Here is a 25,439-nt window from a genome sequence, read left to right on the forward strand (position 1 = left end):
GCACTGTCATTTCTCATTGAATTTTTCCCATGTAAATTTGTCACTTCATAACTGTGAATTCAGTTTACCAAATTTTCACAAATCAATCAACATTGTTTCATGAAAAGATCAGCACGTTTTCTTCTAATTTTCAAAACTTCTAAGAGTGTACCCAACTAAGGTTTTAACAAAAAAAGCAATAAATCATTCACAGCAATTTAAATAAATACATCCATTTGCATTTTAATACCTTTGTTAAAGTTTATCACTGAAGACAATAGTTTCTCCCAAAAGTCTAGTTTTGACTTAACACCCAGCTTGCTGTTTTTTAAACTGTGAAACAGTGAGCTGAATTTAGATCTTTCAATTAAAGATTATGCCATGTCTTCATCACCAAGGTGTGTCAGGATAATTGAGGGAGCAGCAAATATTGCTATAAGCTATCTGCTCAAATATCTTTTGATATTTTTTGAAGAAAAGGTGACTGGACAACTTTTATTCAGTTTACTAAATTTATTACATTTAAAATTTAATGTGTGCATACATGTGGCTCAAAATGAAGTTACTGGCAGCTCAGATGCTTGTTGATCCTCTGAAAATTGTGACACCATGACTTTCAATACTGCTTTGGGAATAAAAAAAATCACAATTTTATTAATATATAACAGTTATAAATCAGTGGCCTTCTTCAGAACTGCTCTGATGATTGGACTCAAAATGTTAACTCTTTCTCTCTCAAAGGTACGGTCGACTATTAAGTTTCTTCAGCACTTTCAATTTCTTTTTCAGATTTCCAGCATTCACAGTATTTTGCTTTTAAATGAATGACATTTCTATGTGATGCATATATTCACTTACACAAAGCATTTATGTTTTGTTCCTTACTATTTTAAGACTCAGAAAGTGTTGAATGTCGGAGACCGATATCCAGTAAAACAAAAAGTACTGGTGGGGAGAGGAAAATGTGGTTTATTCAAAACCGTGGTTAACTCAAAACACGCCATCCGTGTAGATAAAAAAAAACTTAAATTCCACAGCATCTGTCTAAAAAACAAAATCTAATAGCTTTTCTTCAAATAATATTGAATAATGTTTAAACAGAAACTGCCAAAGAGTTTATTCAAATATTTCAGCAGCACTACTGCCCAACTTTCCTGACATATTCAGAAGATTAAGATACCACAGATTAAATTATTCAAATTTTGATCACTGCAGGAGAATTAAACAATAGCGAGTCTAATATTAAATTTAAAACCAGACTCTGTGGCAGACAAAGGTCTTCAGGTAAAATGTTTAACACAGGTTTAAAAATACAAATAATAAAAACATAAAAAATTCAATGGATATATTCATGTTATTGTTAAATGTTAGAATTTATTGCTTTGTTTGGTTATATCCTTTCTTTTGGATAGTAGAAATTTGTTCCTGAGGAGTAACTGTAACCATCAATTTTCTGCAAGTATTTTGAGCATTTTGTGGGAACTTGGTGAACTGAATTCATTCTAACAGAGTGTTGAGTTTACATGTACCAAACTGATTAGTAATGTTGATACAGGAATTTAAAATTGGAAAAAGCTGATAAAAATGCACAAAAATCAAATATCAGGAAATTACTGAGCAGGATGGAAGTGTACACATATTTTTAGCATGCCATATTTCATAACCATATCTCTTACGAATATTGTTATCATCCCAGCCAGTGATATTTTTGGAAGTGTCAGATTCCAGATTGACATCTGGCTTGATAAATTGTATTTTGTTTTTTATTGGTTTTAACAAGATGGTCTTTCACTGAAACATAAGCATGCACTGATGCAGATTTGGTTTTAAAATAAAACAAAAGCTTATTATGCGAAAAGAATAGAATGAACCAAATTATTTACATATAACACAAGTTTAAAGACTTAGAAACTCTTAGTAAAATGTAATCCCATTAATCTCAACAGCACACCTTCAAAGTACTCACACGAGAGTGAGTTACCTTTTCTGTCACATCTGTAGGGCTTAATTTAACTATGATTTCAATTCTCTGTCTTTAGAATCTGATACCCTCTTCCTTGAATCTTCATACAACTGAGCTTAGACTTTCCCAGTTTCTAATAACATCTTCAGGATGTTAACCAAACATTTCTAGTCTGGAACTTTCAAACCAAACCTCTTACACTGATGTAATAGCTTAACAGTTCTAAGCTATCTCCCTTCTTTATGAGCCAGTGCTTTTGACATTTAATTTCAGCCAAGCAAAAATTGCAAACTGCTCAACCCAAAAATACTTTTCTTCAAGCTTTGGATATTTCCCATATACCACCAAAAAATCCAGAATGTTTTAAATGAAACCTAATGCATAACTGTCAGCTTGTAAATCTTTCCCAATGAAAACAAAACGCCATTAGCCTCCAAGAACTCTCTCTCTCTATTACAGTATCTCAAAGTAAATCACCATGGCTGTTAGTAATTCAATAATTCAACCTCTTCAGACATCTATGAAACCCATGTGCCACTAGAAAAGAGTAGAAGAGAATAGGCTTTATTGTCACATATATTCAATGAGTACAGTGAAAAGTTTATATGTCGTCAATTGCAGCTAGTTCAAAATCCAAAATAAATCACATTAAAATATACAGGAATTATACAGATCACATCACGGTATATTTATGTAGAGGATTAGAAGACAGAAGAAAAACATTTGATTTTGTATCAGGTGACCTAACTGCCCAGTTCTGTAGTACTTGCTTGTTTATGAATGGTAAAAAAATGACCCAGTTGACAGCTTGGTTCTGTGATTGTTACTGGCTACTTATAAATTGTCTAACAAATGGAACAAGCTGTAATCAGTTCAAGTTGGCTTGAATATTTGAGCTTAACAGCATGATTACTAGCAACCATTACTATTTCCTCCATGGCTACAAGATGTCTTTGAAGTGTAAAACCTCTGAGAGGGATGATACTGTGGACAGATTAGGCACAATGGGTATTTTCTTTTACCGCATCATCAGTTCATCAACCAGGGTAACATCATAAACAGGCAGCTATCTTATTTGTCTGGGATGCACACCAATCTTCCATCGAAGTTACAACTAAAGATGGAAAGAGCTCTACAGGCATTCTATCCCCAATACTTTCAATTATTTATAATAACTATACAATACAACAAGAAAAATGCTTATAAATTGATGATAGTTATAAAATTATAAATATGGAACTATACTTTTGCATACTTCATACTAATTATTTTAAGTTCTGCGTTTGAACTTAATCTTAATCATACGCGTCACATTTGGCACATTGTAACAGTATTAGTGACAATCCTAAATAAAGGTACAATTGGAATTAGGTTTATTGTCATGAGTACAGGTGTACAGTGAAATGTGTACAATGTAATTCCCCTTACCTTGCACTGTTCATACGGTGTTTCTTCAGATTCTTGATAAACAACGCTGAATGAGATGCTCTTTGGATCAGAAGAAAAGATCCAGCTAATGGTCAGACCACACTCTTCAACACCAATAGGGATGAGACTATAGCAGCTGGCCTTAACAAAAAGCTCTCTATTGTGGTCTCCAAACTCCCTAATCTCATCTACCTTGAGGGGTATCTTGAGCCTAAAACGGAAACACAATGCAGTTTGTCCTCCCAACAATAACAGTGTGTAAGCATAGCATACCCTTAGTGCAGAGTAAAACCTCCCAAGGTGTTTCACAGAAGCATTCCCAAATAAAACCAAGTCACATAAAGAAGTACAGGTAACAGAAGGTTTTGTCAAGGAGGTACGTTTTAAGGAGCATTAATAAGCAGAGAGGTAGAAACACAAAGAGAGGTTTAGACAGAGGATAGGCAATGGTGGAGTGCTTAAAATCAGTGACACAATAGAGGTCAGAATTGGTGGACTGCAACAAACACGAAGACTTGTCTGGCTGGAGGGAGTTTAGATTAAATTAGATTCCCTATAGTGTGGAAACAGGCCCTTTGGCCCAACAAGTCCACACTGACCCTTGGAGCATCCCACCCAAACCCACCCCCCTATAACCCACACACCCTTGAGCACTAAGGGCAATTTAGCATGGCCGATCCACCTAGCCTGCACATCTTTGGACTGTGGGAGGAAACCAGAGCACCTGGAGGAAACCCACGCAGACACAGGGAGAGTGTGCAAACTCCACACAGACAGTTACCCGAGGCTGGAATCAAACCTGGGTCCCTGACGCTGTGAGGCTGCAGTGCTAACCACTGAGCCACCATGCCGCCCCATAAAGCTATAGAGGTTAGTGAAGTAGGGAGTGTGGGAGAAAGGCTGAGACCAGGGAGGGATCTGGAAACAAGAATGGGAATTTTAAACTTGAGGTGTTGTCAGACTAAACCAATATAGTTCAGTATGTAGAAGGTTGATGGGTAAATGGAGCTTGAATCAGCAATTGGGCAGCAGAAACCTTCAAAGGGAATGCTGACATTCAGACTTGCTTTGTTCGAGCACTGATCCCTGATATAGGTGACAACTATATTACAGTGTAGAATTCCAAGTGCTGCTCTGATAAAAAATAAGATGAGCAAAATAAATCTGGAAGAAGAATTAGGTTTTGGTTTGGATTATGGATTTTCAGATTCTCTCTGCTGATACTCAATTTAACTTGTTTTGGAAAAGCTTGCTATTAAAACTTAAATCACTGTGCAATGTTAGTATTTTTAACACTAGTCTCTATAAAAGGTAGGCAGGAAGTCTTTGAAGTAGGGGTACAATTACAAATGCTTGTTTTTATAAGCGATTAATTACAGGAGGTTCTGCTATAACACATGTTCCATCAATATGAATTGGCTATAACGCGACTGATGAATAGGGGAACACTATTTTTAAAAGGCGAACTTGTGTTGGCTACAACGCGATTCCACCAGTGAGCAAAGGAATACGTGTTGAAATCACATGATTGTTTCACGGGCTTTGTCGCGAATACGTACAATGTTAGCGCTGAAAGAGTTTCCGTGCTGGCATCATGTGATCATTTCACAGACTTTGTCGTGAAGGGCTTTCTGTGAGAGGTACAGTACAATCTCCTCCCCCATCAAATCATCTTGACATTTTTTCAAGGTAACGTGTTAAGTTCACTTTTATTTCATTCTTAGATATGAGTTAAACATTTAATCAAATTGTGCTTTCCTTTGTGTTAGGCTTTTGAGTGATTTTTGAGTGATTTAGAGTAGTTTTTTTTGGCTGTCTGCCCCAACCCCATTTTTCCCATCAGCCCCGATACATCTGAAGCGCGATTCTCGATAACACGATGTTGCACAGGAATGCAACTATCGTGTCATAGCAGAACCTCTTGTTGTTTTTGAAGAAGTTAAATGTAGCAAATGGATTTTGATCACTCAGAGTGTTTGCTTTGAAACAGGAAATTCACTGTTACAGGACTTAAGCCAGGAATCCCCAATTTTCTGGCTAAGTGTGGGGGCGGTGTGTTCAAGTGGTAACTGATTGGCTTCCCCCATCATGAAGCTAGCTTATCAAGTTGCTAGCTAATCAGTGTAAGACCCGGCTGGCAAATCTCTTGGCCTATCGCGTGGCTTGACTGCAGAATTCCAACATTCCAGAAACTGCTGACCAATCAATGGAAGGATGTAGCTATATTGGAGGCAGTTCAGAGGAGGGTGACTAGATTGACTCCAGAGATGAGGGGTCTGTCTTATGAAGAGAGATTGACCAGTTTAGGCCAATATTTTCTGGAGTTTAGAAGAATGAGAGGATATTCTAATTGAAGTACATAAGACACTAATATGGATAAAGGAGATGTAGAATGGATGTTTCCTCAACTGGCAAATCATGAGCGAGAGGTCATAGTTTAAGGATAAGGGGTAACAGATATAAAACGGAGATGAAAATTACTTCTCTCAAAGTTTTGTGAATCTGTAGAATTCACGACCCAGAGTGCTGTGGATGCTAGGGCATGGAGTAAATTTAAGGAGGAGACAGCCGGAGCTTTAATTAGTTACGCGTGGAAGGGTTATGAGAAGTGGGCAGGCAAGTGGAGCTGACATTAACCATGATCGTATCAGCTGGCAGCACAGGCTTGTGGAGCTGAATTGCTTACTCCTGCTCCTAGTTCTTATGTAATCTCATGTGTCACCGAGGAAAAGCAACAAAATTAAGAAAATAGGATAGATTGTCAGATTTCTCACGTTGGGATGGGGGTCTGTTTTTGTCGAAATGTTGTATTAGGTTAGACAAAAGAGGTACCCGATGACGATAGTCTGACTGAGGTGGGACATAAAAGTATTCCGTAAAGAGGATGGAGTAGTTGACTCTGCTGAATGATGCAGAGGGGTTGATTGCGTCAGATAGTGTTGCCCTTGAGGATGCTGTTTGACTTTTGAACAGGGAAGTCTTAGTGTTGTGAAAGAACAGCAGAGAGGGTTGGATAGAGAAGTGCAGGAGAGAGAACTCAATGTAGAATTCAGTGTAAACAACCTGCTCAAGTTTCTTGGCAGAAAAGAGGATGGTTTTGACTTTGCCAGCCAAGGGTGGCTTTTGACAGTGTGGAGGTCAATCAGGGTTCATAACTTCTATCAGAGAAGAGGGAAGTGAAAGTGCCATTTTGACTTCTTACAAAGATGTTGACTGGAAGGAATAGGACGGCATAGGAAGTAATGGGAAGCTGACTGAACTAGTGTGTTTAAATGAGAGGTGACTAAATAGCTGGAGAGAAAGAAACTGATGGACAAGTAGGGAAGTGTCTGACATTTCCTACAGACTGAGGCTGGCCAAATGAAATGTCATGTACATTTCTGGACATGTAGATTGCTATGTTCCAATCCAGTTGCAAGGTATTTGTACATACTTACGTAATTTCTCCACACTTTAACAAAGTAATCTCTGCATCCTGCATAGGTTGTGCAGATCCATCCTCAGGTGGAAGACTTGGTCCCTCAATTGATGCATTATCACATGTGGAACTTCTGAAAGAGAAAATCCGTGTCACTGGGTGTGCAGCCTTTAGTCATGTGAAAATAAAATTGATATACAGAGCTGAGAAGTCCATTGTTTACCTTCCTAGGTTACTGATTGATTTATTGTATTGTATTGCTTTATTTTAAAATCTAGCTACAGAATATCTGAGTCAAAAAGTGTTGCACAATATAATGAAGGTAGATGTTAAGAAAGGTAGGATTTGGTTTCCTTTTCCACACTCTCAGCATTTATCATGTTCTAAATTTTCATGTTCAGTTGTTCAGACCTCATATTGCATTATCTGCAGCATGAAAGAGATGGCTTATCCCAACCTCCATAACATCACCAGGCTTTGTTCCTAGCTTTGCTCACACCCTGGTGAAACTCTCAATCATGCTTTGTTATCAGTAAACTTGACTTTCCAACATAATTTTCCACATTGTCTCCTCCGTAGACTTGAAATCATGCCAAAACCCTTTGCCCACATCCTAACTCACACCAACTATTGCTAACACATCAATCACCTTGTGTTTGTGATATATTTTGGTTGCAGGTCAAGCAAAGACTTCGTTTAAATTGTTCATCCTTCTTTTAAAATCTTTGCTCCTCTCCATCTTTGTGATCACACTTCAGCCCCAGAACCAAATATAATTAATGCTTGGTGGTACAGGACTTAAACTTAGCTTCTGAAATAACTTCGCCGGCCTCCTAAGCATTCCCAATTTTAGTCACTGCATTGCTAGTGACTATACCTGCAACTGCTTACATCCAAAGGTCTGGAATTTCCTCCCTCCACCTCCACCTCCCTCTATCTCGATAGAAGAGCTTACTCTCTGTTTCCCCTTTTAAGACAATCCTTAAAACCCACTTCCTTGACCAAGTTAAAGGTCATCTTCTTAAAGTCTACTTAGGTGGTTTGGTTCATATTTTGCTTTAAAATGTCCCTGTGAAATGACTTAACAAGGTTCATCACAATACGAATCTATAAATGCCTGCAGTTTAACTCGGCACAGTCCTGCCCTCTAGTGTGCAATTATGTTATTGCAACCATGTTAACACTCCTGAAATATTAAAAATACTCAGCAGCTTGGGCAGCATTTGAAAACGATGTGTTTCACAGGGAGCCAGCTACAATTCAGGTCACCTTCAGCCTCATGAATTATAGGAGTTGGCTACATATGCTGAACCAATCAGTTCTGGGTGTGAGGGCAGAATGACTGTTAACCAGCAGAATGAACAGGAAGTTAGAGATAGGAGCAGGAAGGCTGACATTTCAGGCCTAGACCCTTCTTCAGAAAATGCTCCTCTGATGCTGCTTGGCCTGCTGTGCTCATCCAGCTCTACAGCTTGTTATCTCAGATTCTCCAGCATCTGCAGTTCCTATTATCTCTGAACAGAAGTTATGCAGCAACCAGCAAAAAGTTGCAATAACACAGCAACTCACCCCAGAATAGCATCAACAAGGCACCCAATGCTACCTGCATAAGCTCTCAGCTATTGAGGAGAAGTGGGAGGTGCACTTGAAGAAGGAAATGATAGACATGCCGTGACCAAAAACATAGCAAGACTTCCTCATGCTCCTTCACAAGAGATTATCAGAAGGTAGGAGCTAAGTCAAAAAGCAGGACCACAGGGTGGAAATTTTAGGACGATTACTTACTTGGTAGCCTAGAACCTGATCATTGCTGATAAAATTGACTAGGCGTGACGTGTACTCATAAGGTCAATTCACAGGAAATACCAAAGTAAATAGAAAACAGCACTTGAGAGGAGATTTTTGATTAGTTGCCACGTGAATTCTGGTTGTTAAAGGGATTGTCATGGAGGTTGCAGCAATTACTTACAGTTAGCTGAGGAGTTTTGTTCAAATTGTAAACAGGAGATTGATTTTCACTGAGCGATGTCTTAACTCCAAATGCAGCAAAAAGATACTTTACTGAGAGGGCTTCATAACATGGTTTAAATGTGCCTGAAATGACCCAGTTATGGGGGAGGTGGAGGTGGCATTAACCTTTACAGACACTGACCAGTTCTCCAGTGACCTGGTACAAGATTGCAAGATCTTTTCAAGGAGATGGCACAGCTCTCTGATCACTGCTTTGCTGAATCTGAGACACCTCTGTCATTGCTCCATGACGAGATGGAGATCATACAAGACTGTAATGACTGCACCTTTTTGCAGAGTCATACAGCTTGGAAACTGACCATCAGTCCAAGCAGTCCCTGCTGAACGTAATCCTAAACTAAACTAATCCCACATGCCTGCTCCTGACCCATATCCCTCCAAACCTTTCCTATCCATTTACCTATACAAATGTCTTAAAGTTATAATTGTACCCACATCCACCACTTCCTCAGAAGGTTCAGTGCACATGCAAACCACCTTCTGTACAAAACATTTGCCATTTATGTCTTTTTAAAATCTCTCTCCTCTCACCTGAAAAATGTGCCCTTTATCTATATCTCTCATTACTTTATAAACTTCTATCAGGCCACCTCTCAACTTCCTACACTCCAGTGTAATAAGTCCCAGCCTATCTAGCCTTTCTTTGTAACTCACACCTTCCATACCCAGCAAAATCCTGGTAAATCTCTTCTGAATTCTCTCCAGCTTAATAATATCCTTCCTGTAACTGGATGACCAGAACTGGACACAATATTCCAGAAGAGGCCTCATCAATGTCCTGTATGACTTTAACATGATTTCCCAACTGCCAAACCCAAAGTAATGAAGGCAAGCGTCCACTCTGTGCATATTTGACACAAACTTCAAAGAATTATGTATCTGTACTCCTAGGTCCCTCTGCTCTACTACACTACCCAAGGCCCTACCAGTAAAGGTATAAGCCCTACGCTTGGTGGTTGCACAAAAATGCAATACCTCCATTTACCCAGATTGAACTCCATCTGCCATTTTTCAGCCCATTGACCCATTTGATCAAGATCCCTTTGTAATCTTAGAAAACCTTCTTCACTGTCTACCATGCCACCGATTTTCGCGTCATCTGCAAACTTACTAACCATGCTTTCTATATTCTCGTCCAAATCATTTATATAAATGACAAAAGAGAATCCAGAACCGATCCCTATTGAACACCCCTGGTGACAGGCCTGCTGTTCGAAAAGTAACCCTCCAACACCCTTCTCTGGCTCCTGCCGCTAAGCCAATTATGTATTCATTTGGCAAGCTCACCCTGAATCCCATACGACTGAACTTTACTAATTAGTCTACCATGTGGAACCTTGTCAAAGGCTTTACTAAAATTCAAATAAACAATGTCTACTGCTTTGTCAACATCAATCTTTTGGTAACTTCCTCACAAAACTCAATCAAGTTTGTGAGAACACGATTTTGCTCACACAAAACCATGCTGACTATTGCAAATCAATTTTTGCCTCGCCAAATGTCCATAAATCCTTTCTTTTATAATCACCCCCAACAAGGTCCTGGGGAGTATAGCTGATTGAAGAGACAATGGAATGCAGGTTCATAGTTTCTTGAAAGTCGAGTCGCAGGTAGATGGGATAGTGAAGAAGACGTTTGGTACGTTTTCCTTTATTGGTCAGTATATGGAGTATAGGAGTTGGGAGGTCATGTTGTGGCTGTACAGGACATTGGTTAGTCTATGATTGGAATATTGCATACAATTTTGGTCTCCCCGTTGTAGGAAGGATGTTATGAAACTTAAAAGGGTCAGAAGAGATTTACAAAGATGTTGCCAGAGTTGGAGGGTTTCAGCTCAGGGGAGAGGCTGAACAGACTGAGGTTATTGTCTTTAGAGCATCAGAGGCTGAGGGGTGACTTTATAGAGCTTTTATAAAATCATAAGTGGCATGAGTATGGTAACTAGAGTTGGTCTTTTCCCTGGGGTGGGGGAGTCCAAAACTAGAGGGCGTAGGTAAGAGGGGAAAGATTTAAAAGGGACCTAAGGGGCAACATTTTTAAGCAGAGGGTGGTGTGTGTGTGTGGAATGAGCTGCCAGAGGAAGTGGTGGAGGCTGGAACAATTACAACATTTGAAAGGCATTTGGATAGGTACATGAATAGAAAGGATTTGGAGGGATATGGACCAAAAGCTGGCAAATGGGACTAGATTTACACAGGATATCTGGTCAGTATGGATGAGTTGGACCAAAGGGTCTGTTTCTCCGCTGTACATCTTCATGGCTCTATGACTCTAATTCACCTACAAGCGAAGTCAGACTCACAAGTCTATAGTTCCCCGCTTTCTCGTTACAATCTTCCTCAAACTAAGGTACAACATTAACCACCCTCCAGTCATCAGGCACCTCACCTGTAGTTATAGGTGATACAAATATTTCTGCAAGGGGTCTTGTAATTTCCTCCCTTACTTCCATAATGTTCAGGGATACATTAGATCAGGTCCCAGAGATTTATCTACTTTTAATTTCTATATGACCTCCCGAACTTCTTCGTCTGTAATGTGAACTGTTTTTAAAACATCAAAGTTTAAATTTCTGTATTCTCTAGACTCCATTTCTTTCTTCACAGTAAAAACTGACGTGAAATATTCCTGAATCAGTATCTCTCCCATCTCCTGGGATTCAACGCAAAGATGACCTCCCTGATCTTTAATTTTATTTGTATGCATTTTTATTTGTGGACTGAAATGGGAGAAGGGCTGTTTCAAAAACCGAAGGATTGCTGTACTTTTTAAAAGCAAATTATCCAACACTCTTTGTAAGAGCTGTTTGCACTGAAAGTTGTTCAAGCAGTGGGGGAAGGACTGCACATGGCCTGGGCCTTGGGGGTATGTACAAAGAGGCATTCAGCCAACAATAAGTAGCTGATTGGGCTGTGGAGTGGTGATCAGTTGTCAATGATTAAGGCCTTTTGCCTATTAACAATTATGTGAATGGCTCCCAGGTAACTTGAACAGCTTGTGGGTGTGAATTATTCGCCATTGGATCACTGGAAAGGAAGGTTCTGACCCTTTTCTCTGCAGTATGAAACACCTCAAGCCTGCAGAAAACTAGTTTATTTCCCCTCATCTGTGGTTAAGCTGTAGCTTTGAACCAATAAGTCAGTGAGTTCCAGAGTGTTGTGAAGATTTTGTAGCTCAGGTGTTGGTTGTAGACATTGGTGTGTTCACCGAGCTGGAAGGTTTGATAGCAGATGTTTCGTCCCCTTACTAGGTGACAAACTCAGTGTTGTGGAGCCTCCTGTGAAGCGCTGTTGTCATGTACTGGTTTATATTTATATGGTCTGGTTTTTGCTGTTTCTGGTAGGTGCTGGTTCCGGTTGTGCATTGTAATGGGCGGTATATCGGGTCTAATTCGATGTGTTTGTTGATGGAGTCCATGGATGAATTCCAAGCCTCCAAGAATTCTGTGGCTGTCCTCCATTTGGCTAATCCTATGATAGTAGCGTTGTCCCAGTTGAAAGTGTGGTTTTTCCGGTCTGTGTGTGTTGAAACCAAGGACATCTGGGTGTGTCATTTAGTTGCTAAACTTTGAGAGTGAACCAGTTGCTCTGTGCCGATCTACAGCAGGTGAAAGCACTTGGAGAAAGAAGACTGAGGAACAGTAAGTCCTGACAAGCCAAAAGGATCAACTCTGAGAACCCTGGGGACAGGGACCACTGAACTACCTTCCCAAACTTTCCCTCCTGCCCACTACACACATTCTATGTGCCTGTTTATATTTGTTGGAAGAGTTTTATCAGGGGGGTTACAATTTCAACTAGTAGCACTATATGCTGACTGTTCATAATTGCTTACCTGGAGCTAGAACCTATTTGTTTGAAATAAATATTAATTCTTTTCAAGTATAAAGACCTGGTCAAAACTTTCTGCCAACCTGAGTCCAGAAATAAATGCTTGGATTTCCATAGTTCTAGAAAATCTTTAACTTTTGTGAGGACTCCAGGAATAGTGGGGCTTGACTTCCAGCACATTACCCCAGTGAGATATAACAAAGTTCGGGGATTTACTTGGGATTGTATGAAAGAAGGGCCATAAGGAGTTGTGTGTGGTATTAGTAAATAATACAGGTGAAGGAAAATGTCAGATTCCATACTGCATTTAAGACATTGCATTGGGAATGATTTTCTGCAGGTGGTGGAATTAACCCTGACAATCTTAAAGGAACTTTCCAAGATCAGTTTGATTGACTTGGCGGGTAAACTGAAGGTAGCATTTCCTGACAGAGGTACACAGGCAGATGTAATTATGGTGCAGGGAGGTAAATTGGGGGATTTGCATACTTCTATAAAATCTTTAATTATCACAAATAGTACGTAACAAGTACTCCCTGAAAACTCACAGCGGTTGGGCCTTCTGTGGAGAAACCTCCACTTCCTGTACAAAGCTTCCCTATCCGCACCCTTTGCTCCACTTGTCTGTCGTGTCAACAACCTAGAAGGTGAAGCGACTACCTAGTGGTATGGCTTTCAGACTATTAATCCAGGAACTCAGCTAATGTTCTGGGGATCAGCATTCGAATCCTGCCATGGCACATGGTGCAATTTGAATTCCACAGAAAAAGAATCTGGAGTTAAGAATTCTATGAAACTATTGCCAATTGTCAGAAAAAGCCTATCTGGCTCGCTAACATCCTTCAGAGAAGGAAATCTGCCATCCTCATCTGGTCTGGCCGAAACATGACTTCAGATCCATAGCAATGTGGTTGACCTTCAACAGCCCTCAGAAATGGTCTAACAAGCCACTCCATTCAAGGCAGCTAAAGGCAGGCAATAAATGTTGGCCAGCCAGCAGCACCTACATCCTATGAGTGAATAAAAAAGAACACTATAAGGTTCCCCATGGAAGGCTCATTCAGAAGGTCAGGAGGAATGGGATACAGGGGAACTTAGCTGCTTGGATACAGAATTGGCTGGCCAACAGAAGACAGCGAGTGGTAGTAGAAGGAAAATATTCTGCCTGGAAGTCAGTGGTGAGTGGGGTTCCACAGGGCTCTGTCCTTGGGCCTCTACTGTTTGTAATTTTTATTAATGACTTGGACGAGGGAATTGAAGGATGGGTCAGCAAGTTTGCAGACGACACAAAGGTCGGAGGTGTCGTTGACAGTGTAGAGGGCTGTTGTAGGCTGCAGCGGGACATTGACAGGATGCAGAGATGGGCTGAGAGGTGGCAGATGGAGTTCAACCTGGATAAATGCGAGGTGATGCATTTTGGAAGGTCGAATTTGAAAGCTGAGTACAGGATTAAGGATAGGATTCTTGGCAGCGTGGAGGAACAGAGGGATCTTGGTGTGCAGATACATAGATCCCTTAAAATGGCCACCCAAGTGGACAGGGTTGTTAAGAAAGCATATGGTGTTTTGGCTTTCATTAACAGGGGGATTGAGTTTAAGAGTCGTGAGATCTTGTTGCAGCTCTATAAAACTTTGGTTAGACCGCACTTGGAATACTGCGTCCAGTTCTGGGCGCCCTATTATAGGAAAGATGTGGATGCTTTGGAGAGGGTTCAGAGGAGGTTTACCAGGATGCTGCCTGGACTGGAGGGCTTATCTTATGAAGAGAGGTTGACTGAGCTCGGTCTCTTTTCATTGGAGAAAAGGAGGAGGAGAGGGGACCTAATTGAGGTATACAAGATAATGAGAGGCATAGATAGAGTCGATAGCCAGAGACTATTTCCCAGGGCAGAAATGGCTAGCACGAGGGGTCATAGTTTTAAGCTGGTTGGTGGAAAGTATAGAGGGGATGTCAGAGGCAGGTTCTTTACGCAGAGAGTTGTGAGAGCATGGAATGCGTTGCCAGCAGCAGTTGTGGAAGCAAGGTCATTGGGGTCATTTAAGAGACTGCTGGACATGCATATGGTCACAGAAATTTGAGGGTGCATCCATGAGGATCAATGGTCGGCACAACATTGTGGGCTGAAGGGCCTGTTCTGTGCTGTACTGTTCTATGTTCTATGTTCTATGTTCTAACACTACAATTACAGACTCTACACTTGCTGAAGGCTTGGTATGGTCAAGTGACCAGTTCATCTACCCTCCTAACACCTCACTGTTCAGACATTGTTACAAAAAAAATACATCAAAAGCATCTCATCTGAAAGCTAGCAGACTGATCCCTTAAATACTGTTCATGTGAGTTCCCCAGGGGAGCTGGACTCATTAAGATAGACTTTCCCTGGACCCGTGATGTCAGAGTTTCAAAACTGCGCAGTGAACCAGCTGTAATGTCTGGTCTGTGCACTCCAGATTTCTGTTGTGTGCACAGTATGCTCATCACTCCTGCCCTTCACAATGTGTCTGACCCTGCACCTGCCACTTATTGACCTTGGGTCTCGCACAGCACCAGCACCAACTGTACTGTGAAACCGAAATTTGTGACCAAGCAAAAAATAATGAGAAGAAAGTCACATTATTAAGAATGCAAAAGAGAGTGGTCTGATTTTTATGAAAATAACAGTGTCTAAGTATGAATGAATGAATCAGCTTTATTGTTACATGTACTGAAATGAGTACAGTAAAAAGTCTGTAAGTCGCCACTTTAAGTGCCTTCTTGGGTTCAAAGGTACCTATGTACAGCTTCTTCAGGGTTGTCACTAATGTGTAAAATATCCTGACATTTTTGATAAAGGAAGAAAAACCTAAAATTATGAATCGCAGCAAGTTGCTGGCTGATTTTCGTAGTTCTACTGTGAGCTTTGGAGAAACCTCATCTATTCCTTCACCTTCATGTGATCATCATGACATTGCCGCTATTGTACTTTAAGTAAGCATTAAAATTTCTACGTAAGTTAAGTCTAGCCATGATCAGCTAAAATGCTCTTTAAGCAAGAGATTTCTTTTATATGCTTGTGGGACACGGCTATTGCTGGCTGGCCATTTTGATTGAGTTTGAAGAGGCTATTGCCTGTCCCCAGTTGCCCCAGAGAAGGTGGAGGTGAGCTGCCTTCCTGGACTGCTGCAATGCATGTGATGATTGTTAATGACCAGAAGTTAACAATGCTAAATAAGCAGTCGCATTCCATTAAGTTATGAGTTATTTTAGTGATTTGTAAAAAAAATTGTAAAAATAATCTTAATTCACCCATCTATCTCTTTTCTACCCCTTACTCTTCATCTAATCTTTCTGCTTTTCCATACCTGATTTGGAATTGAATTCTCTCTTTACAATACCCTCTCTTCCTCAAACACTTGCCTGTTCATTCCTCAATCATTGAATGACAATGATCAGGGAGATATGGATGGATTTTCATAAAACAACGGAGGAGGCATAAATGCTCCTGAAGGGTGTTTAAGGTATGTTTAAGTGTCATGATTTAAAGTTATTTAAAAGTTATTTAAACCACCACTCCTATAAAAAAAGACAGGCTGCAGCACTCAGTTGGAATGCTAAAGTAGTGCTCCTAGAGTGGACTACTTGATTGGCAAACCATGTAGTTTGGATTAGAATTAAAACTATTAGTCACCTTTCCTGCAGTTTGAATGGGCTTCATCAAACACATTTCCCAAAGGATGTTGTTATGGCTGAGTCCATTATGAATGTTTGGTTGAGTTTTAAAAATCATAGCACAGTTCAAATAATTTCACACTTTTATTGGGGTTGAAGAAGCTACTAAGGTATTATCTGTAATTAGTGATTAGATGTTCATTTCTACAACAGTTTGACAATTGATGGGATTTGAAGTTTTTGAATGACTGAAGTCACTACGATCGGACACTCTCTTAAAATGAATTTTTAGAATCTGTTTGGGGTTCGTGAACAGCATTTCCTCTTTTTTCCTTCTTTTGTGCAGACCTCAGAAATATTTACATGACACTGGCTTCCTGAACTGCAATCAATGCTTCGATCCGAGATGGCACACTCATCTTCCTGTGTGGAACATCAGTGTTTAGAGAGAAAGTTGCTTTTGAAGTGTGCCCACAGAGGATACTGGAGGAGTGCCCATGGAGGGGCCAAAGATGGGCTCGGGGGGATATGATGGTGGCAGAGGAATTATGACAGGGGCAGAGAGGTGGCATTGGGTTAACAGCCTTTTATACAACTTCAAAGTTGCAGAGTATCAAAAGGGGTCTTCAACGCAGCCCACCTCTGCACCTGCTCACCTTTGTGGCTGTCAGTCATTTGTCTCTGATGGTGGTGGATTGCACTCAATATTGCCCCCCCACCAAGAGCAAAAGTTGTGCTTCAGGGTTTGAGGGGAGAGGTTGCTTCCACTGAGACAGGCTGCTGAGTTAGGGATATCCAAAATTGAGCTTTCCATGTTGACGGCAATAATCATGATGTCCACTTCTTTGCTACGTGGGAAAAATAATTTAAAACCTAAATGTGCCTCAGTCCTAGCGATATTGGGAACTGCAGATGCTGGAGAATCCAAGATAATGAAATGTGAGGCTGGATGAACACAGCAGGCCCAGCAGCATCTCAGGAGCACAAAAGCTGACGTTTCGGGCCTAGACCCTTCATCAGTGAGGGTTCTGGAATAAATAGAGAGGGGGGGGAAGGCGGACCGAAGATGGAGAGAAAAGAAGATAGGTCAGTCCAGGGAAGATGGACAGGTCAAGGAGGTGGGATGAGGTTAGTAGGTAGGAGATGGAGGGGAGGTGACCCAGCTCTTCCCCTCCACCCACTGCATCCCAAAACCAGTCCAATCTGTCTCTGCCTCCCTAACCTGTTCTTCCTCTCACCCATCCCTTCCTCCCACCCCAAGCCGCACCTCCATCTCCTACCTACTAACCTCATCCCGCCTCCTTGACCTGTCCGTCTTCCGTGGACTGACCTATCCCCTCCCTACCTCCCCACCTATACTCTCCTCCCCACCTATCTTCTTTTCTCTCCATCTTCAGTCCGCCTCCCCCCTCTCCCTATTTATTCCAGAACCCTCACCCCGTCCCCCTCTCTGATGAAGGGTCTAGGCCCGAAACGTCAGCTTTTGTGCTCCTGAGATGCTGCTGGGCCTGCTGTGTTCATCCAGCCTCACATTTCATTATCTTGTGCCTCAGTCCTAATTTTCCCTGAATAATTGAACTGTGCCCCTGATAATAAATAGTTCATGTTCAGAAATAAAATTACAGGAAACATTATGAAATGACTGAAACAAACAAATGGTGTGACCGACAACTAATGCGGTAAATTCAAAGGCGTGAGAAAAACGGCACTGGGGTATAGAGGCAGGGTGGGGCTTGTTGCACAAATAAGAGTTCTATGCACAAATGCATACAACTGAATGAAAAGAAAAAAGACAATTAGAAGTGCAAATTCAGTTAAAATTGTACTCTATAGAGGTCATGGTGCAGACATGCCAAGACAGTTATAGAATTGACACAGCACAGGAGGCTACTTATCTCACTGATTTTGCAATGGCACCCTGAGTGAGCAATTTACTTAATACCTATCACTCAATGACCCCCTGCATTTTCCTCCTTTTTAGGCCAGAATGCATTTTGAGTGTTCTAAACGAACCTGTCTCCACCACTCTCTACTCTCAGGCAGTGCATTCCAGACTTTAACCAAAAGTTCTATGAAAAGACCTGACCACAAAGGGGTCACTGAGAAAGTTACACACATAGGGCTTCTGCAAGAATGGGTTCAAAGTTGACAAAACACAATGCTATTTTTCAGTGTCTGTGTCTCGTTACGACAATCCACCTGATTGTCAAGAAGTCTGCCGTCGTTGCGAGATAGATATTCCAAATTATCACGTCTTTACACAGAGGAAAAGAAAACTGGAAACAGGAGGAGTTTGTTCTTGAATTAAATTATCAGAGCATGATAATTTGAGATTATCAATAGTAACTTAAAGAAAGGGCTTGGGGGAATGGTAGTGGCAGAGGGATTACGAGGGGGTATAGAGGTGGCATTGGGTTAATAGCCTTTTATACAGTGGTAACTGTCTGCTGGAATTGAGGAGTAGCAAAGATGTACAATTTTGATGGGACTCCCGATAGCCACAGTAAACTTTGGAAGGAGCTGGATTTTAACTCTCCTGTCAGGGAATTTGAATATGGAGGTGGGGAAATAAAGTATCCTGAGGCAAAGGTGGAGTAGGTAGTATATCCACTTAAAGCTCCCTCCTGTCTCCAGCCAGGTGCATTTCCCCACACCAGTTAGTGGGAAGCAAAGAATCCTTCCTTATTGGATCCTCACCCAACACCCCCACGTGGGTTCCCTCTCCTCCACAGCCTCGTAAACCACATGGCAGTGCTGCCAGCTTGGCATTTGGCTAGATCACTAAATACTTACAGTGCAATACAGAACAGCCTACTTCCTCAAGTCCAGAAGGGGTGCAGCACCAGTGGTGCCCCCCCACCCCCCCACCCCCATTGCTAATGATGCTGCTGGTACTAGACAACTGCCACGTCCTGGGTAGGCCACCCACTCTCCAAGGAGCAAAACTTTGTCCCTGAGGTGTGGAAATCCTACCTCGAGTCTATTCACAGCGAATTGGCCAGAAAGTGAGCGTGAGATAGAAATTCTTACATGTAGGGATTGAATATATTTGATACAAAGCAGAGATGTTAAAATGCAAAACTTCAACTTTCACATAGACTCAAAGAACCAAAAGACAGCAAATTTCCTGAGTACATTCGAGACAGTTTTCTGAAAAAATGTCAGAGTCATAGATATGTACAGCATGGAGAAAGGTCCTTTGGTCCAACTCGTCCATGCCAACCAGATACTCTAAATTAATCTAATCCCTTTTGCCAGCATTTGGCCCATATCCTTCTAAACTCTTCTTATTCATGTACCCATCCAGATGCCTTTTAAATGCTGTAATTGTACCAGTACATGTATGTACTCTGGTACTTCTCTGGCAGCTCATTCCAAACATACACCACCCTCCATGTGAAAAAGTTTCCCCTTAGGTCCCTTTTAAATCTTCCCCTCTTACCATAGACCTATGCCTTCAATTTTTTGACTCCCCCCCACACCCCTAACCTGGGGAAAAGACTTTTGCTGTTCACCCTCATGATTTTATAAACTTCTATAAGGTCACCCAATGGTTACTTAGTTTCTCTCTCTTCTAAACATGTTCCTCTTTTTATTTCAGCTCCTCTGCGTCTGCTGTATTTTGTTTTTTGCACAAAGGAGGAGGTTAGTTTATACATGCTTGAAGAAGGAATATTTTCCCTCAGAGCATAAACAGCATGAAATTCATCACTGTGGCATTTGAAATTTTGCTGATCTTTGGTCTGTGAGCAAAGTTTCTCAGCATCACAACACTGATGACAAGAACGACAGTCAGACTGACAACTGTTAAATAGGCACAAGTGGACAGAACAGCTCAAAATCAAAGGTTCTGCTATGGGAGCTCTTGAACAACATATAGGCAGGCCATGCCGGATTTTGTGAGCAGCTAGACTGATTTTGAAGTGACATGATAGTGGTTAGCACCACTGCCTCACAGCACCAGGGACCGTGGTTCGATTCCAGCCCCGGGCGACTGTCAGCATGGAGCAGCCCATTCTCCCTGTGTCTTGCGTGGGTTTCCTCCAGGTGCTCCGGTTTCCTCCCACAGTCCAAAGATGTGCAGGTTAGGTGGATTGGCCATGCTAAATTGCCCATAGTGTTCAAGGGTGTGTAAATTAGGTGGGTCACAGGGGAATGGGGTCTGGGTGGGATGCTCTGAGGTTTGGTGTGGACTTGTTGGGTCAAAGGGCCTGTTTCCATAGTGTAGGGGTTCTGTGTTGGCCTGGATATACTGGGCCAATTTCTTAACAGAAGAACAGCAGAAAGTCTTCAGTGAAGTACAGGGCCAATGCAATGAGTCAACCCGCATCTGACGGACGAGAGTTCTGCCCGTGTAATTATCCAATCTGTCTCTAATGACAGCGAGTTAGATGGCCCTATGACCAATGCAGATGGCAGCAAAGATTGCAACAGGGTATGGATGGATTGCTTAGATCAATGTGCAAAACTGGCAGGTGGATTTCTGTGTAGGCCTAAGCAAGCCAGATCAAAGTATTTCCTAAATTGCAAGAAGCTACATCGTGAGGAAGAACAAAGGTGCTTAGGGGTCCAAGTACAGGAAAGAAGTCACAAAATAGATTTACAAGTACTGAAAATAATCAAAAAGGCTAATGGGATATTATAGCCTTCATCTCAACAGGACTGGATGATGATCATAGTTAAAAGATAAGGGGCCACCCATTTAAAACAGAGATGAGGAAATTTTTTTTCTCTCAGAGGGTAGTAAGCCTTATGAACTCCCTCCCTCAAAGGCAGTTGATGCAGAATCTTTCACCATTTTTGAGGCAGAGGTAGATAGATTCTTGATTACCACTGGGATGAAAGATTATTGGGGATGTACAAGGACGTAGAGTTCAGATTAAAATATGATCAGTCATAACCTTATTGAATGGTGGAACAGACTTGAAGGGTGGAGTGGCCTAACATTGGGAGAGGTCGTGCCATAGTTTATAAAAAAATTTGTCAAACCACATTTGAAGTGCTGTATTAATTTCCTGATACGACACCTTAGCATAGTTGTGCTGAAGAAGGATCAGTGGTCTTGAAACATCACCTCTGTTTTCCCTCCAGACCATCTGCCAGCTTTTCTGCTTTTGTTTGTTATAATTATACTGGCTTTGGAGGGAGTCAAATGAGGGCACATCAAAAAGATAGTGGGGTTAGAAAAGAGTTGAACTATGCGGACAAGTTGGAAAAAACTGTCTTATTTAAAATTTAAAAGGCGATCTAATTGTTTTAGATTATTAAGGTGACCAATATGGTCAAGAGAGAGATTTAGTTTCTCCCAGAATTTAGTGTGCCCAGAATTTAAGCTTAAAGTTTAACACAGTCGTAAAACTGGAGCTTTTGAGATGTGAAATCAGAAGTATACTTCACACAAAGTGAATAAGAAGTCCAAAATTACTGTCATCAAAAGTGGTTAAGGCTGGATCAATTGAAAATTTCAAAACTGAAAATTAACAGGAATAGATGGAAAGCAGCTGGAAACACCAGAGTATTAGAAACATGATGATGCACAATAGCTACAAGTAGGAGACCAGCTGTTCTAAGAGGATGACAGTTTATTGCTTAGTTTATCTAATGTGGTCAGAAAGTGGGCATACGTCATGTGTAATTTTGGTCTTCAGCTGCATGGTAACAGCCTCCAGGAATAGAGGAACTGTCAGCAATCAGAAAGAAAGTAGTGGCTGCTTTGCTCAATACTGCGCTTGGCTTACAGCCTGAAAGTCTTCAGCTCTGCAAACAGAAACTGGTTGAAAGGCAGGGTGCAACAGTAACTGAAAAGGGGCCGTCAAGCTTTGTTTAATTTTTAAACAGGGCAGGTTGACTTTGGTCAAGGCACTGCATTGAATGACAGAATGACTGTCACCTGCTTGTTGTGCTGAAACAGGAGTGGTGAGTCATTGAGTAAAAATTAAATGAAGCTTAGCATTTAACTATCAGTCATCATTCACCAGTACATTCTCCATGGCATGTCCGTAGCAGATTCCAAACAATCAGCTCTCTCCTTTATATACAGAACAAATACTGTTTTCCCTTTGCTTTCATTTTGTGAACGATCCATAATGAATGCAGGACAAAAACTTAAACAAAATGTTGTTTTCAACAATACTCAAGTTTTGTACTGTCAGATGACTATTGGAATAGATAGTAATTGCTGGTGCAAACCCTGTAGATTATAACATCTTTTCAAAGCTTTATCTTATTTTCACCTTGATGGACAAAACCTTAAAAAAAAGACACTGGGGGATATTCCCAGATGCATACCTTTAAAGTCAACACAACTTTAAAATGTTGCAATATTTTCAAAGAAAAAATCACAATAGCAATGAAAACAAGTGTCCGACTTCATAATGCAAAGACTGTCTTCAGGATTTGTTGCCTTTTGGGCCAATTTGGAATTTTTTCATCATCCTTGAAATCCAGTCATGGTTAACATTATCCAAATCAAACTACTGAGAACTCCTAAGTAAAGCATTTGCTCCTTTTCCTCACTGTGACTAATTTTAGTGCTTGAAAATTGTTGAACCCCTCTATGAGAATTCTGAAACCAAAGGCCTGTTTGAACAGGAGCACAAATGTTGTCGCCTCGTCCAATCTGCCCATAATCATTGTTGCCTTGGAACTTTTTAAAATTAATTCAAAAATATACTTTATTCACTAAAAACCTATATATACTTGGTCACAAATATGGTTTAGTCCTGTCCAGTAGCATATCAAGAAAACAAACAAACATTCAAGTTTGACTCTATCCTTACAAACCAAAGGCATCTTTTACTTGAAGAAGACTACATTTACATGCATTTGAGGCACCGTGAGGGTCCGATAACTGAGTGGATCCCAAATTAACTTTGACAGGAGGGCCTCAGACAGTGGTCTTTCCCCACTGTACTTTGGCAGCAGCTGCCCCAAGCTTTAGAACGTCCCTCAGCACACAGTTCTGGAGCTTGGAATGTACCAGTCTGTAACACTCGGTTAGGGTCGACTCCTTGCTGTGGAGTTTCAGGCGGACAAAAGAACATCTTTCACCGAGTTGACCAGTCCGCCAGGTGCAGTCGATTTTTGTCTCAGTGTGTGTCCCAGGAAATAGACCACAGAGCAGGCAGTCCTGTGTTACAAAGCTGCTTGGATGAGCCTCGGCAAAAACCACTGCATCTTTCTCCAGACTTCATCTACAAAAGTACATTCCAGAAGGAGATGTCTGACAGTCCCTCGGAGTGTATGGTCCCAAAATTTTAGGTCTTTCCCATGTCGGGAAACACTACCATAAATCTTTTATGTGCTTAGCTCCACACCTCATCTTTAAGTTGCACCGATCCCAGTCTAATTTACTTGGAGCTCATTCTGTGAGAACAGCTCCCTCATTCTCCAGCACTAGTGCGAATAACCCATGAATCGAAATCCCTTCTCAATCGTTCTTTAAACCACGTGCTTAATTCTGCAATCTGGAATTCTATGCCAACTGGTGCATGGCTCGAGCGATAATCCAAATATAATTGGTTTTCAACACAAATAATTAACATCTGTAAATATCAGTTCTTGGCAGTAGTTACCACCCCAAAAGATCCAACTGATTTCAGTAAACTTGACTTACCCCTTAAAGATTTACACACACTCTCTCTCTGTGCTTAGTTCTAATTTATCCCAGTATTCAGTCTGACCCTAATTAGATTCCAGTGACTGAGGGGTATCTGCTGATAAGCCCTTCAGACATCTGAACTACATTCAATTCCGTATCCCAAATGTTCTGTGTAGTAGCTTGTACAGCAACACAAAGTAAGGGATGGCAACAGTTGTAGCTAAGGTCTCTTAGCATTTAGCTCATAAATTTTAGCCTCATTTTCAATAACGATGTCTGGAGCTGCTTTGTTTAAGGGTTACAGCAAGCTTGGCATTGGATGATATAATTTTGTAACTACAAAATCCAGCACAGAAACAGACCATTCAGTTCGACTGGTCCATCGTTGCATTTAAGTAGTATTTAGATACATTTTTGCGAATGCCAAGACATGCAATGCTATGGGCCATGCGCTGGAAAATGGGATTAGACTAGTCAGGTGGTTGCTTTTGACTGGGGCAGTTTTGACAGGCTGGAGGGCTTCTTTCCTGTGCTGTAGACCTCTACGACTATTAGAGTTTGCAGAGTAACATAATACAAGAAGGCAGGGACCCACTGAGTCTTCAAAAGACTTTTTTGAAGAGCAATCCAGTTAGATCCAACCGCTTTTACTCCTCATATCCCTGCAATTATTGTTCCTTCAATTCTTCAATAAAGTTATTCAACCTATTCCATATCTGGCAGTGCATTCTGAACCCTAACTACTTTTGTGTAAGATGGTTTCTCCTCATGTCAATTTACCAATCCCCTTAAATCTGTGTCAGTGGTTGTTGATACTCCAGCCTTTGGAAACACTTTGGCTGAATTTTCCTACTTTTTGGCTCTGCTAATTTGGGGATTTTTATGGAAGGTTTCCCATCAGGGCCCACAGTGCCATTTTTTCACCCAATGTTCCACTGTTCACCTCACTACTTAGGCCCTGGCGCTCCACACACACTGTTCTCATTCAATTAGGCAGCAGCAGAGGTGGAAGTGACCGCCAGTGCCTGGATCTTCTGGCATTCAGACCAAGGGTGTTGTATTTAAACCCCATTGTGCACCACTTCAAATGCTGCAAGTCAGGAACTGCCCTTCATTGTCTACAGCTCCATCGTTTTTGTGGTTGAGATGATGCAGAAAGGCAAGTTGGCACCCTGCTTCAGAGAAAGAAAGGCACTTGTGGTTTATCTAAGGAAGCCACGACAGGCAAACTAGGTACAGACGGGGTTTCAGCCAGGGCTGTTTCATGGTTCAAGAGAAATGCACAGTCATGCTGAAAGAAGTTAACAATCTTCTGCAAGGGTGTGTCACCATCTCCCTCCTCACATCACTCTAACTCTGCCACTGCACAGTTAGATCACCAAGGTTAATGGTGCACAACTCTCAATGGCCCCTACCCAGTGAAGTGACTCCCCCTCCCTGCCCCTCTCTGTTTCCTGCTCGTTCAGTGGGGTCACTTTACCATCTCTGCTGCTTAAGCACCACCAGTCACAGTTCTTTCATCCACTTTCATTCCACTCAACC

General features: G+C 41.3%; 1 protein-coding gene across 4 annotated transcripts in view; it reads right to left on the reverse strand.

The window, feature by feature from the left end:
• The window catches only part of fyco1a (FYVE and coiled-coil domain autophagy adaptor 1a), a 182,017-nt gene that overhangs the window by 25,838 nt on the left and 130,740 nt on the right, over window positions 1-25,439 (reverse strand). For 3 of the 4 annotated variants that reach the window (XR_007249958.2, XM_048556001.2, XM_048555978.2), the window contains 2 exons: window positions 6,808-6,921; window positions 3,371-3,581 (listed from right to left, as the gene is read on the reverse strand). Coding sequence is in view for 3 of the 4 variants with exons in the window: in XM_048556001.2 (XP_048411958.1) it covers window positions 3,371-3,581; window positions 6,808-6,921 (325 nt within the window). In the remaining variant the exon portion in view is untranslated. The remainder of the gene's footprint in view (window positions 1-3,370; window positions 3,582-6,807; window positions 6,922-25,439) is intronic. The other variant, XM_048555993.2, reaches the window with a different exon arrangement.

Source organism: Stegostoma tigrinum, chromosome 2 (assembly GCF_030684315.1).
Source record: "Stegostoma tigrinum isolate sSteTig4 chromosome 2, sSteTig4.hap1, whole genome shotgun sequence".
NCBI lineage: Eukaryota > Metazoa > Chordata > Chondrichthyes > Orectolobiformes > Stegostomatidae > Stegostoma > Stegostoma tigrinum.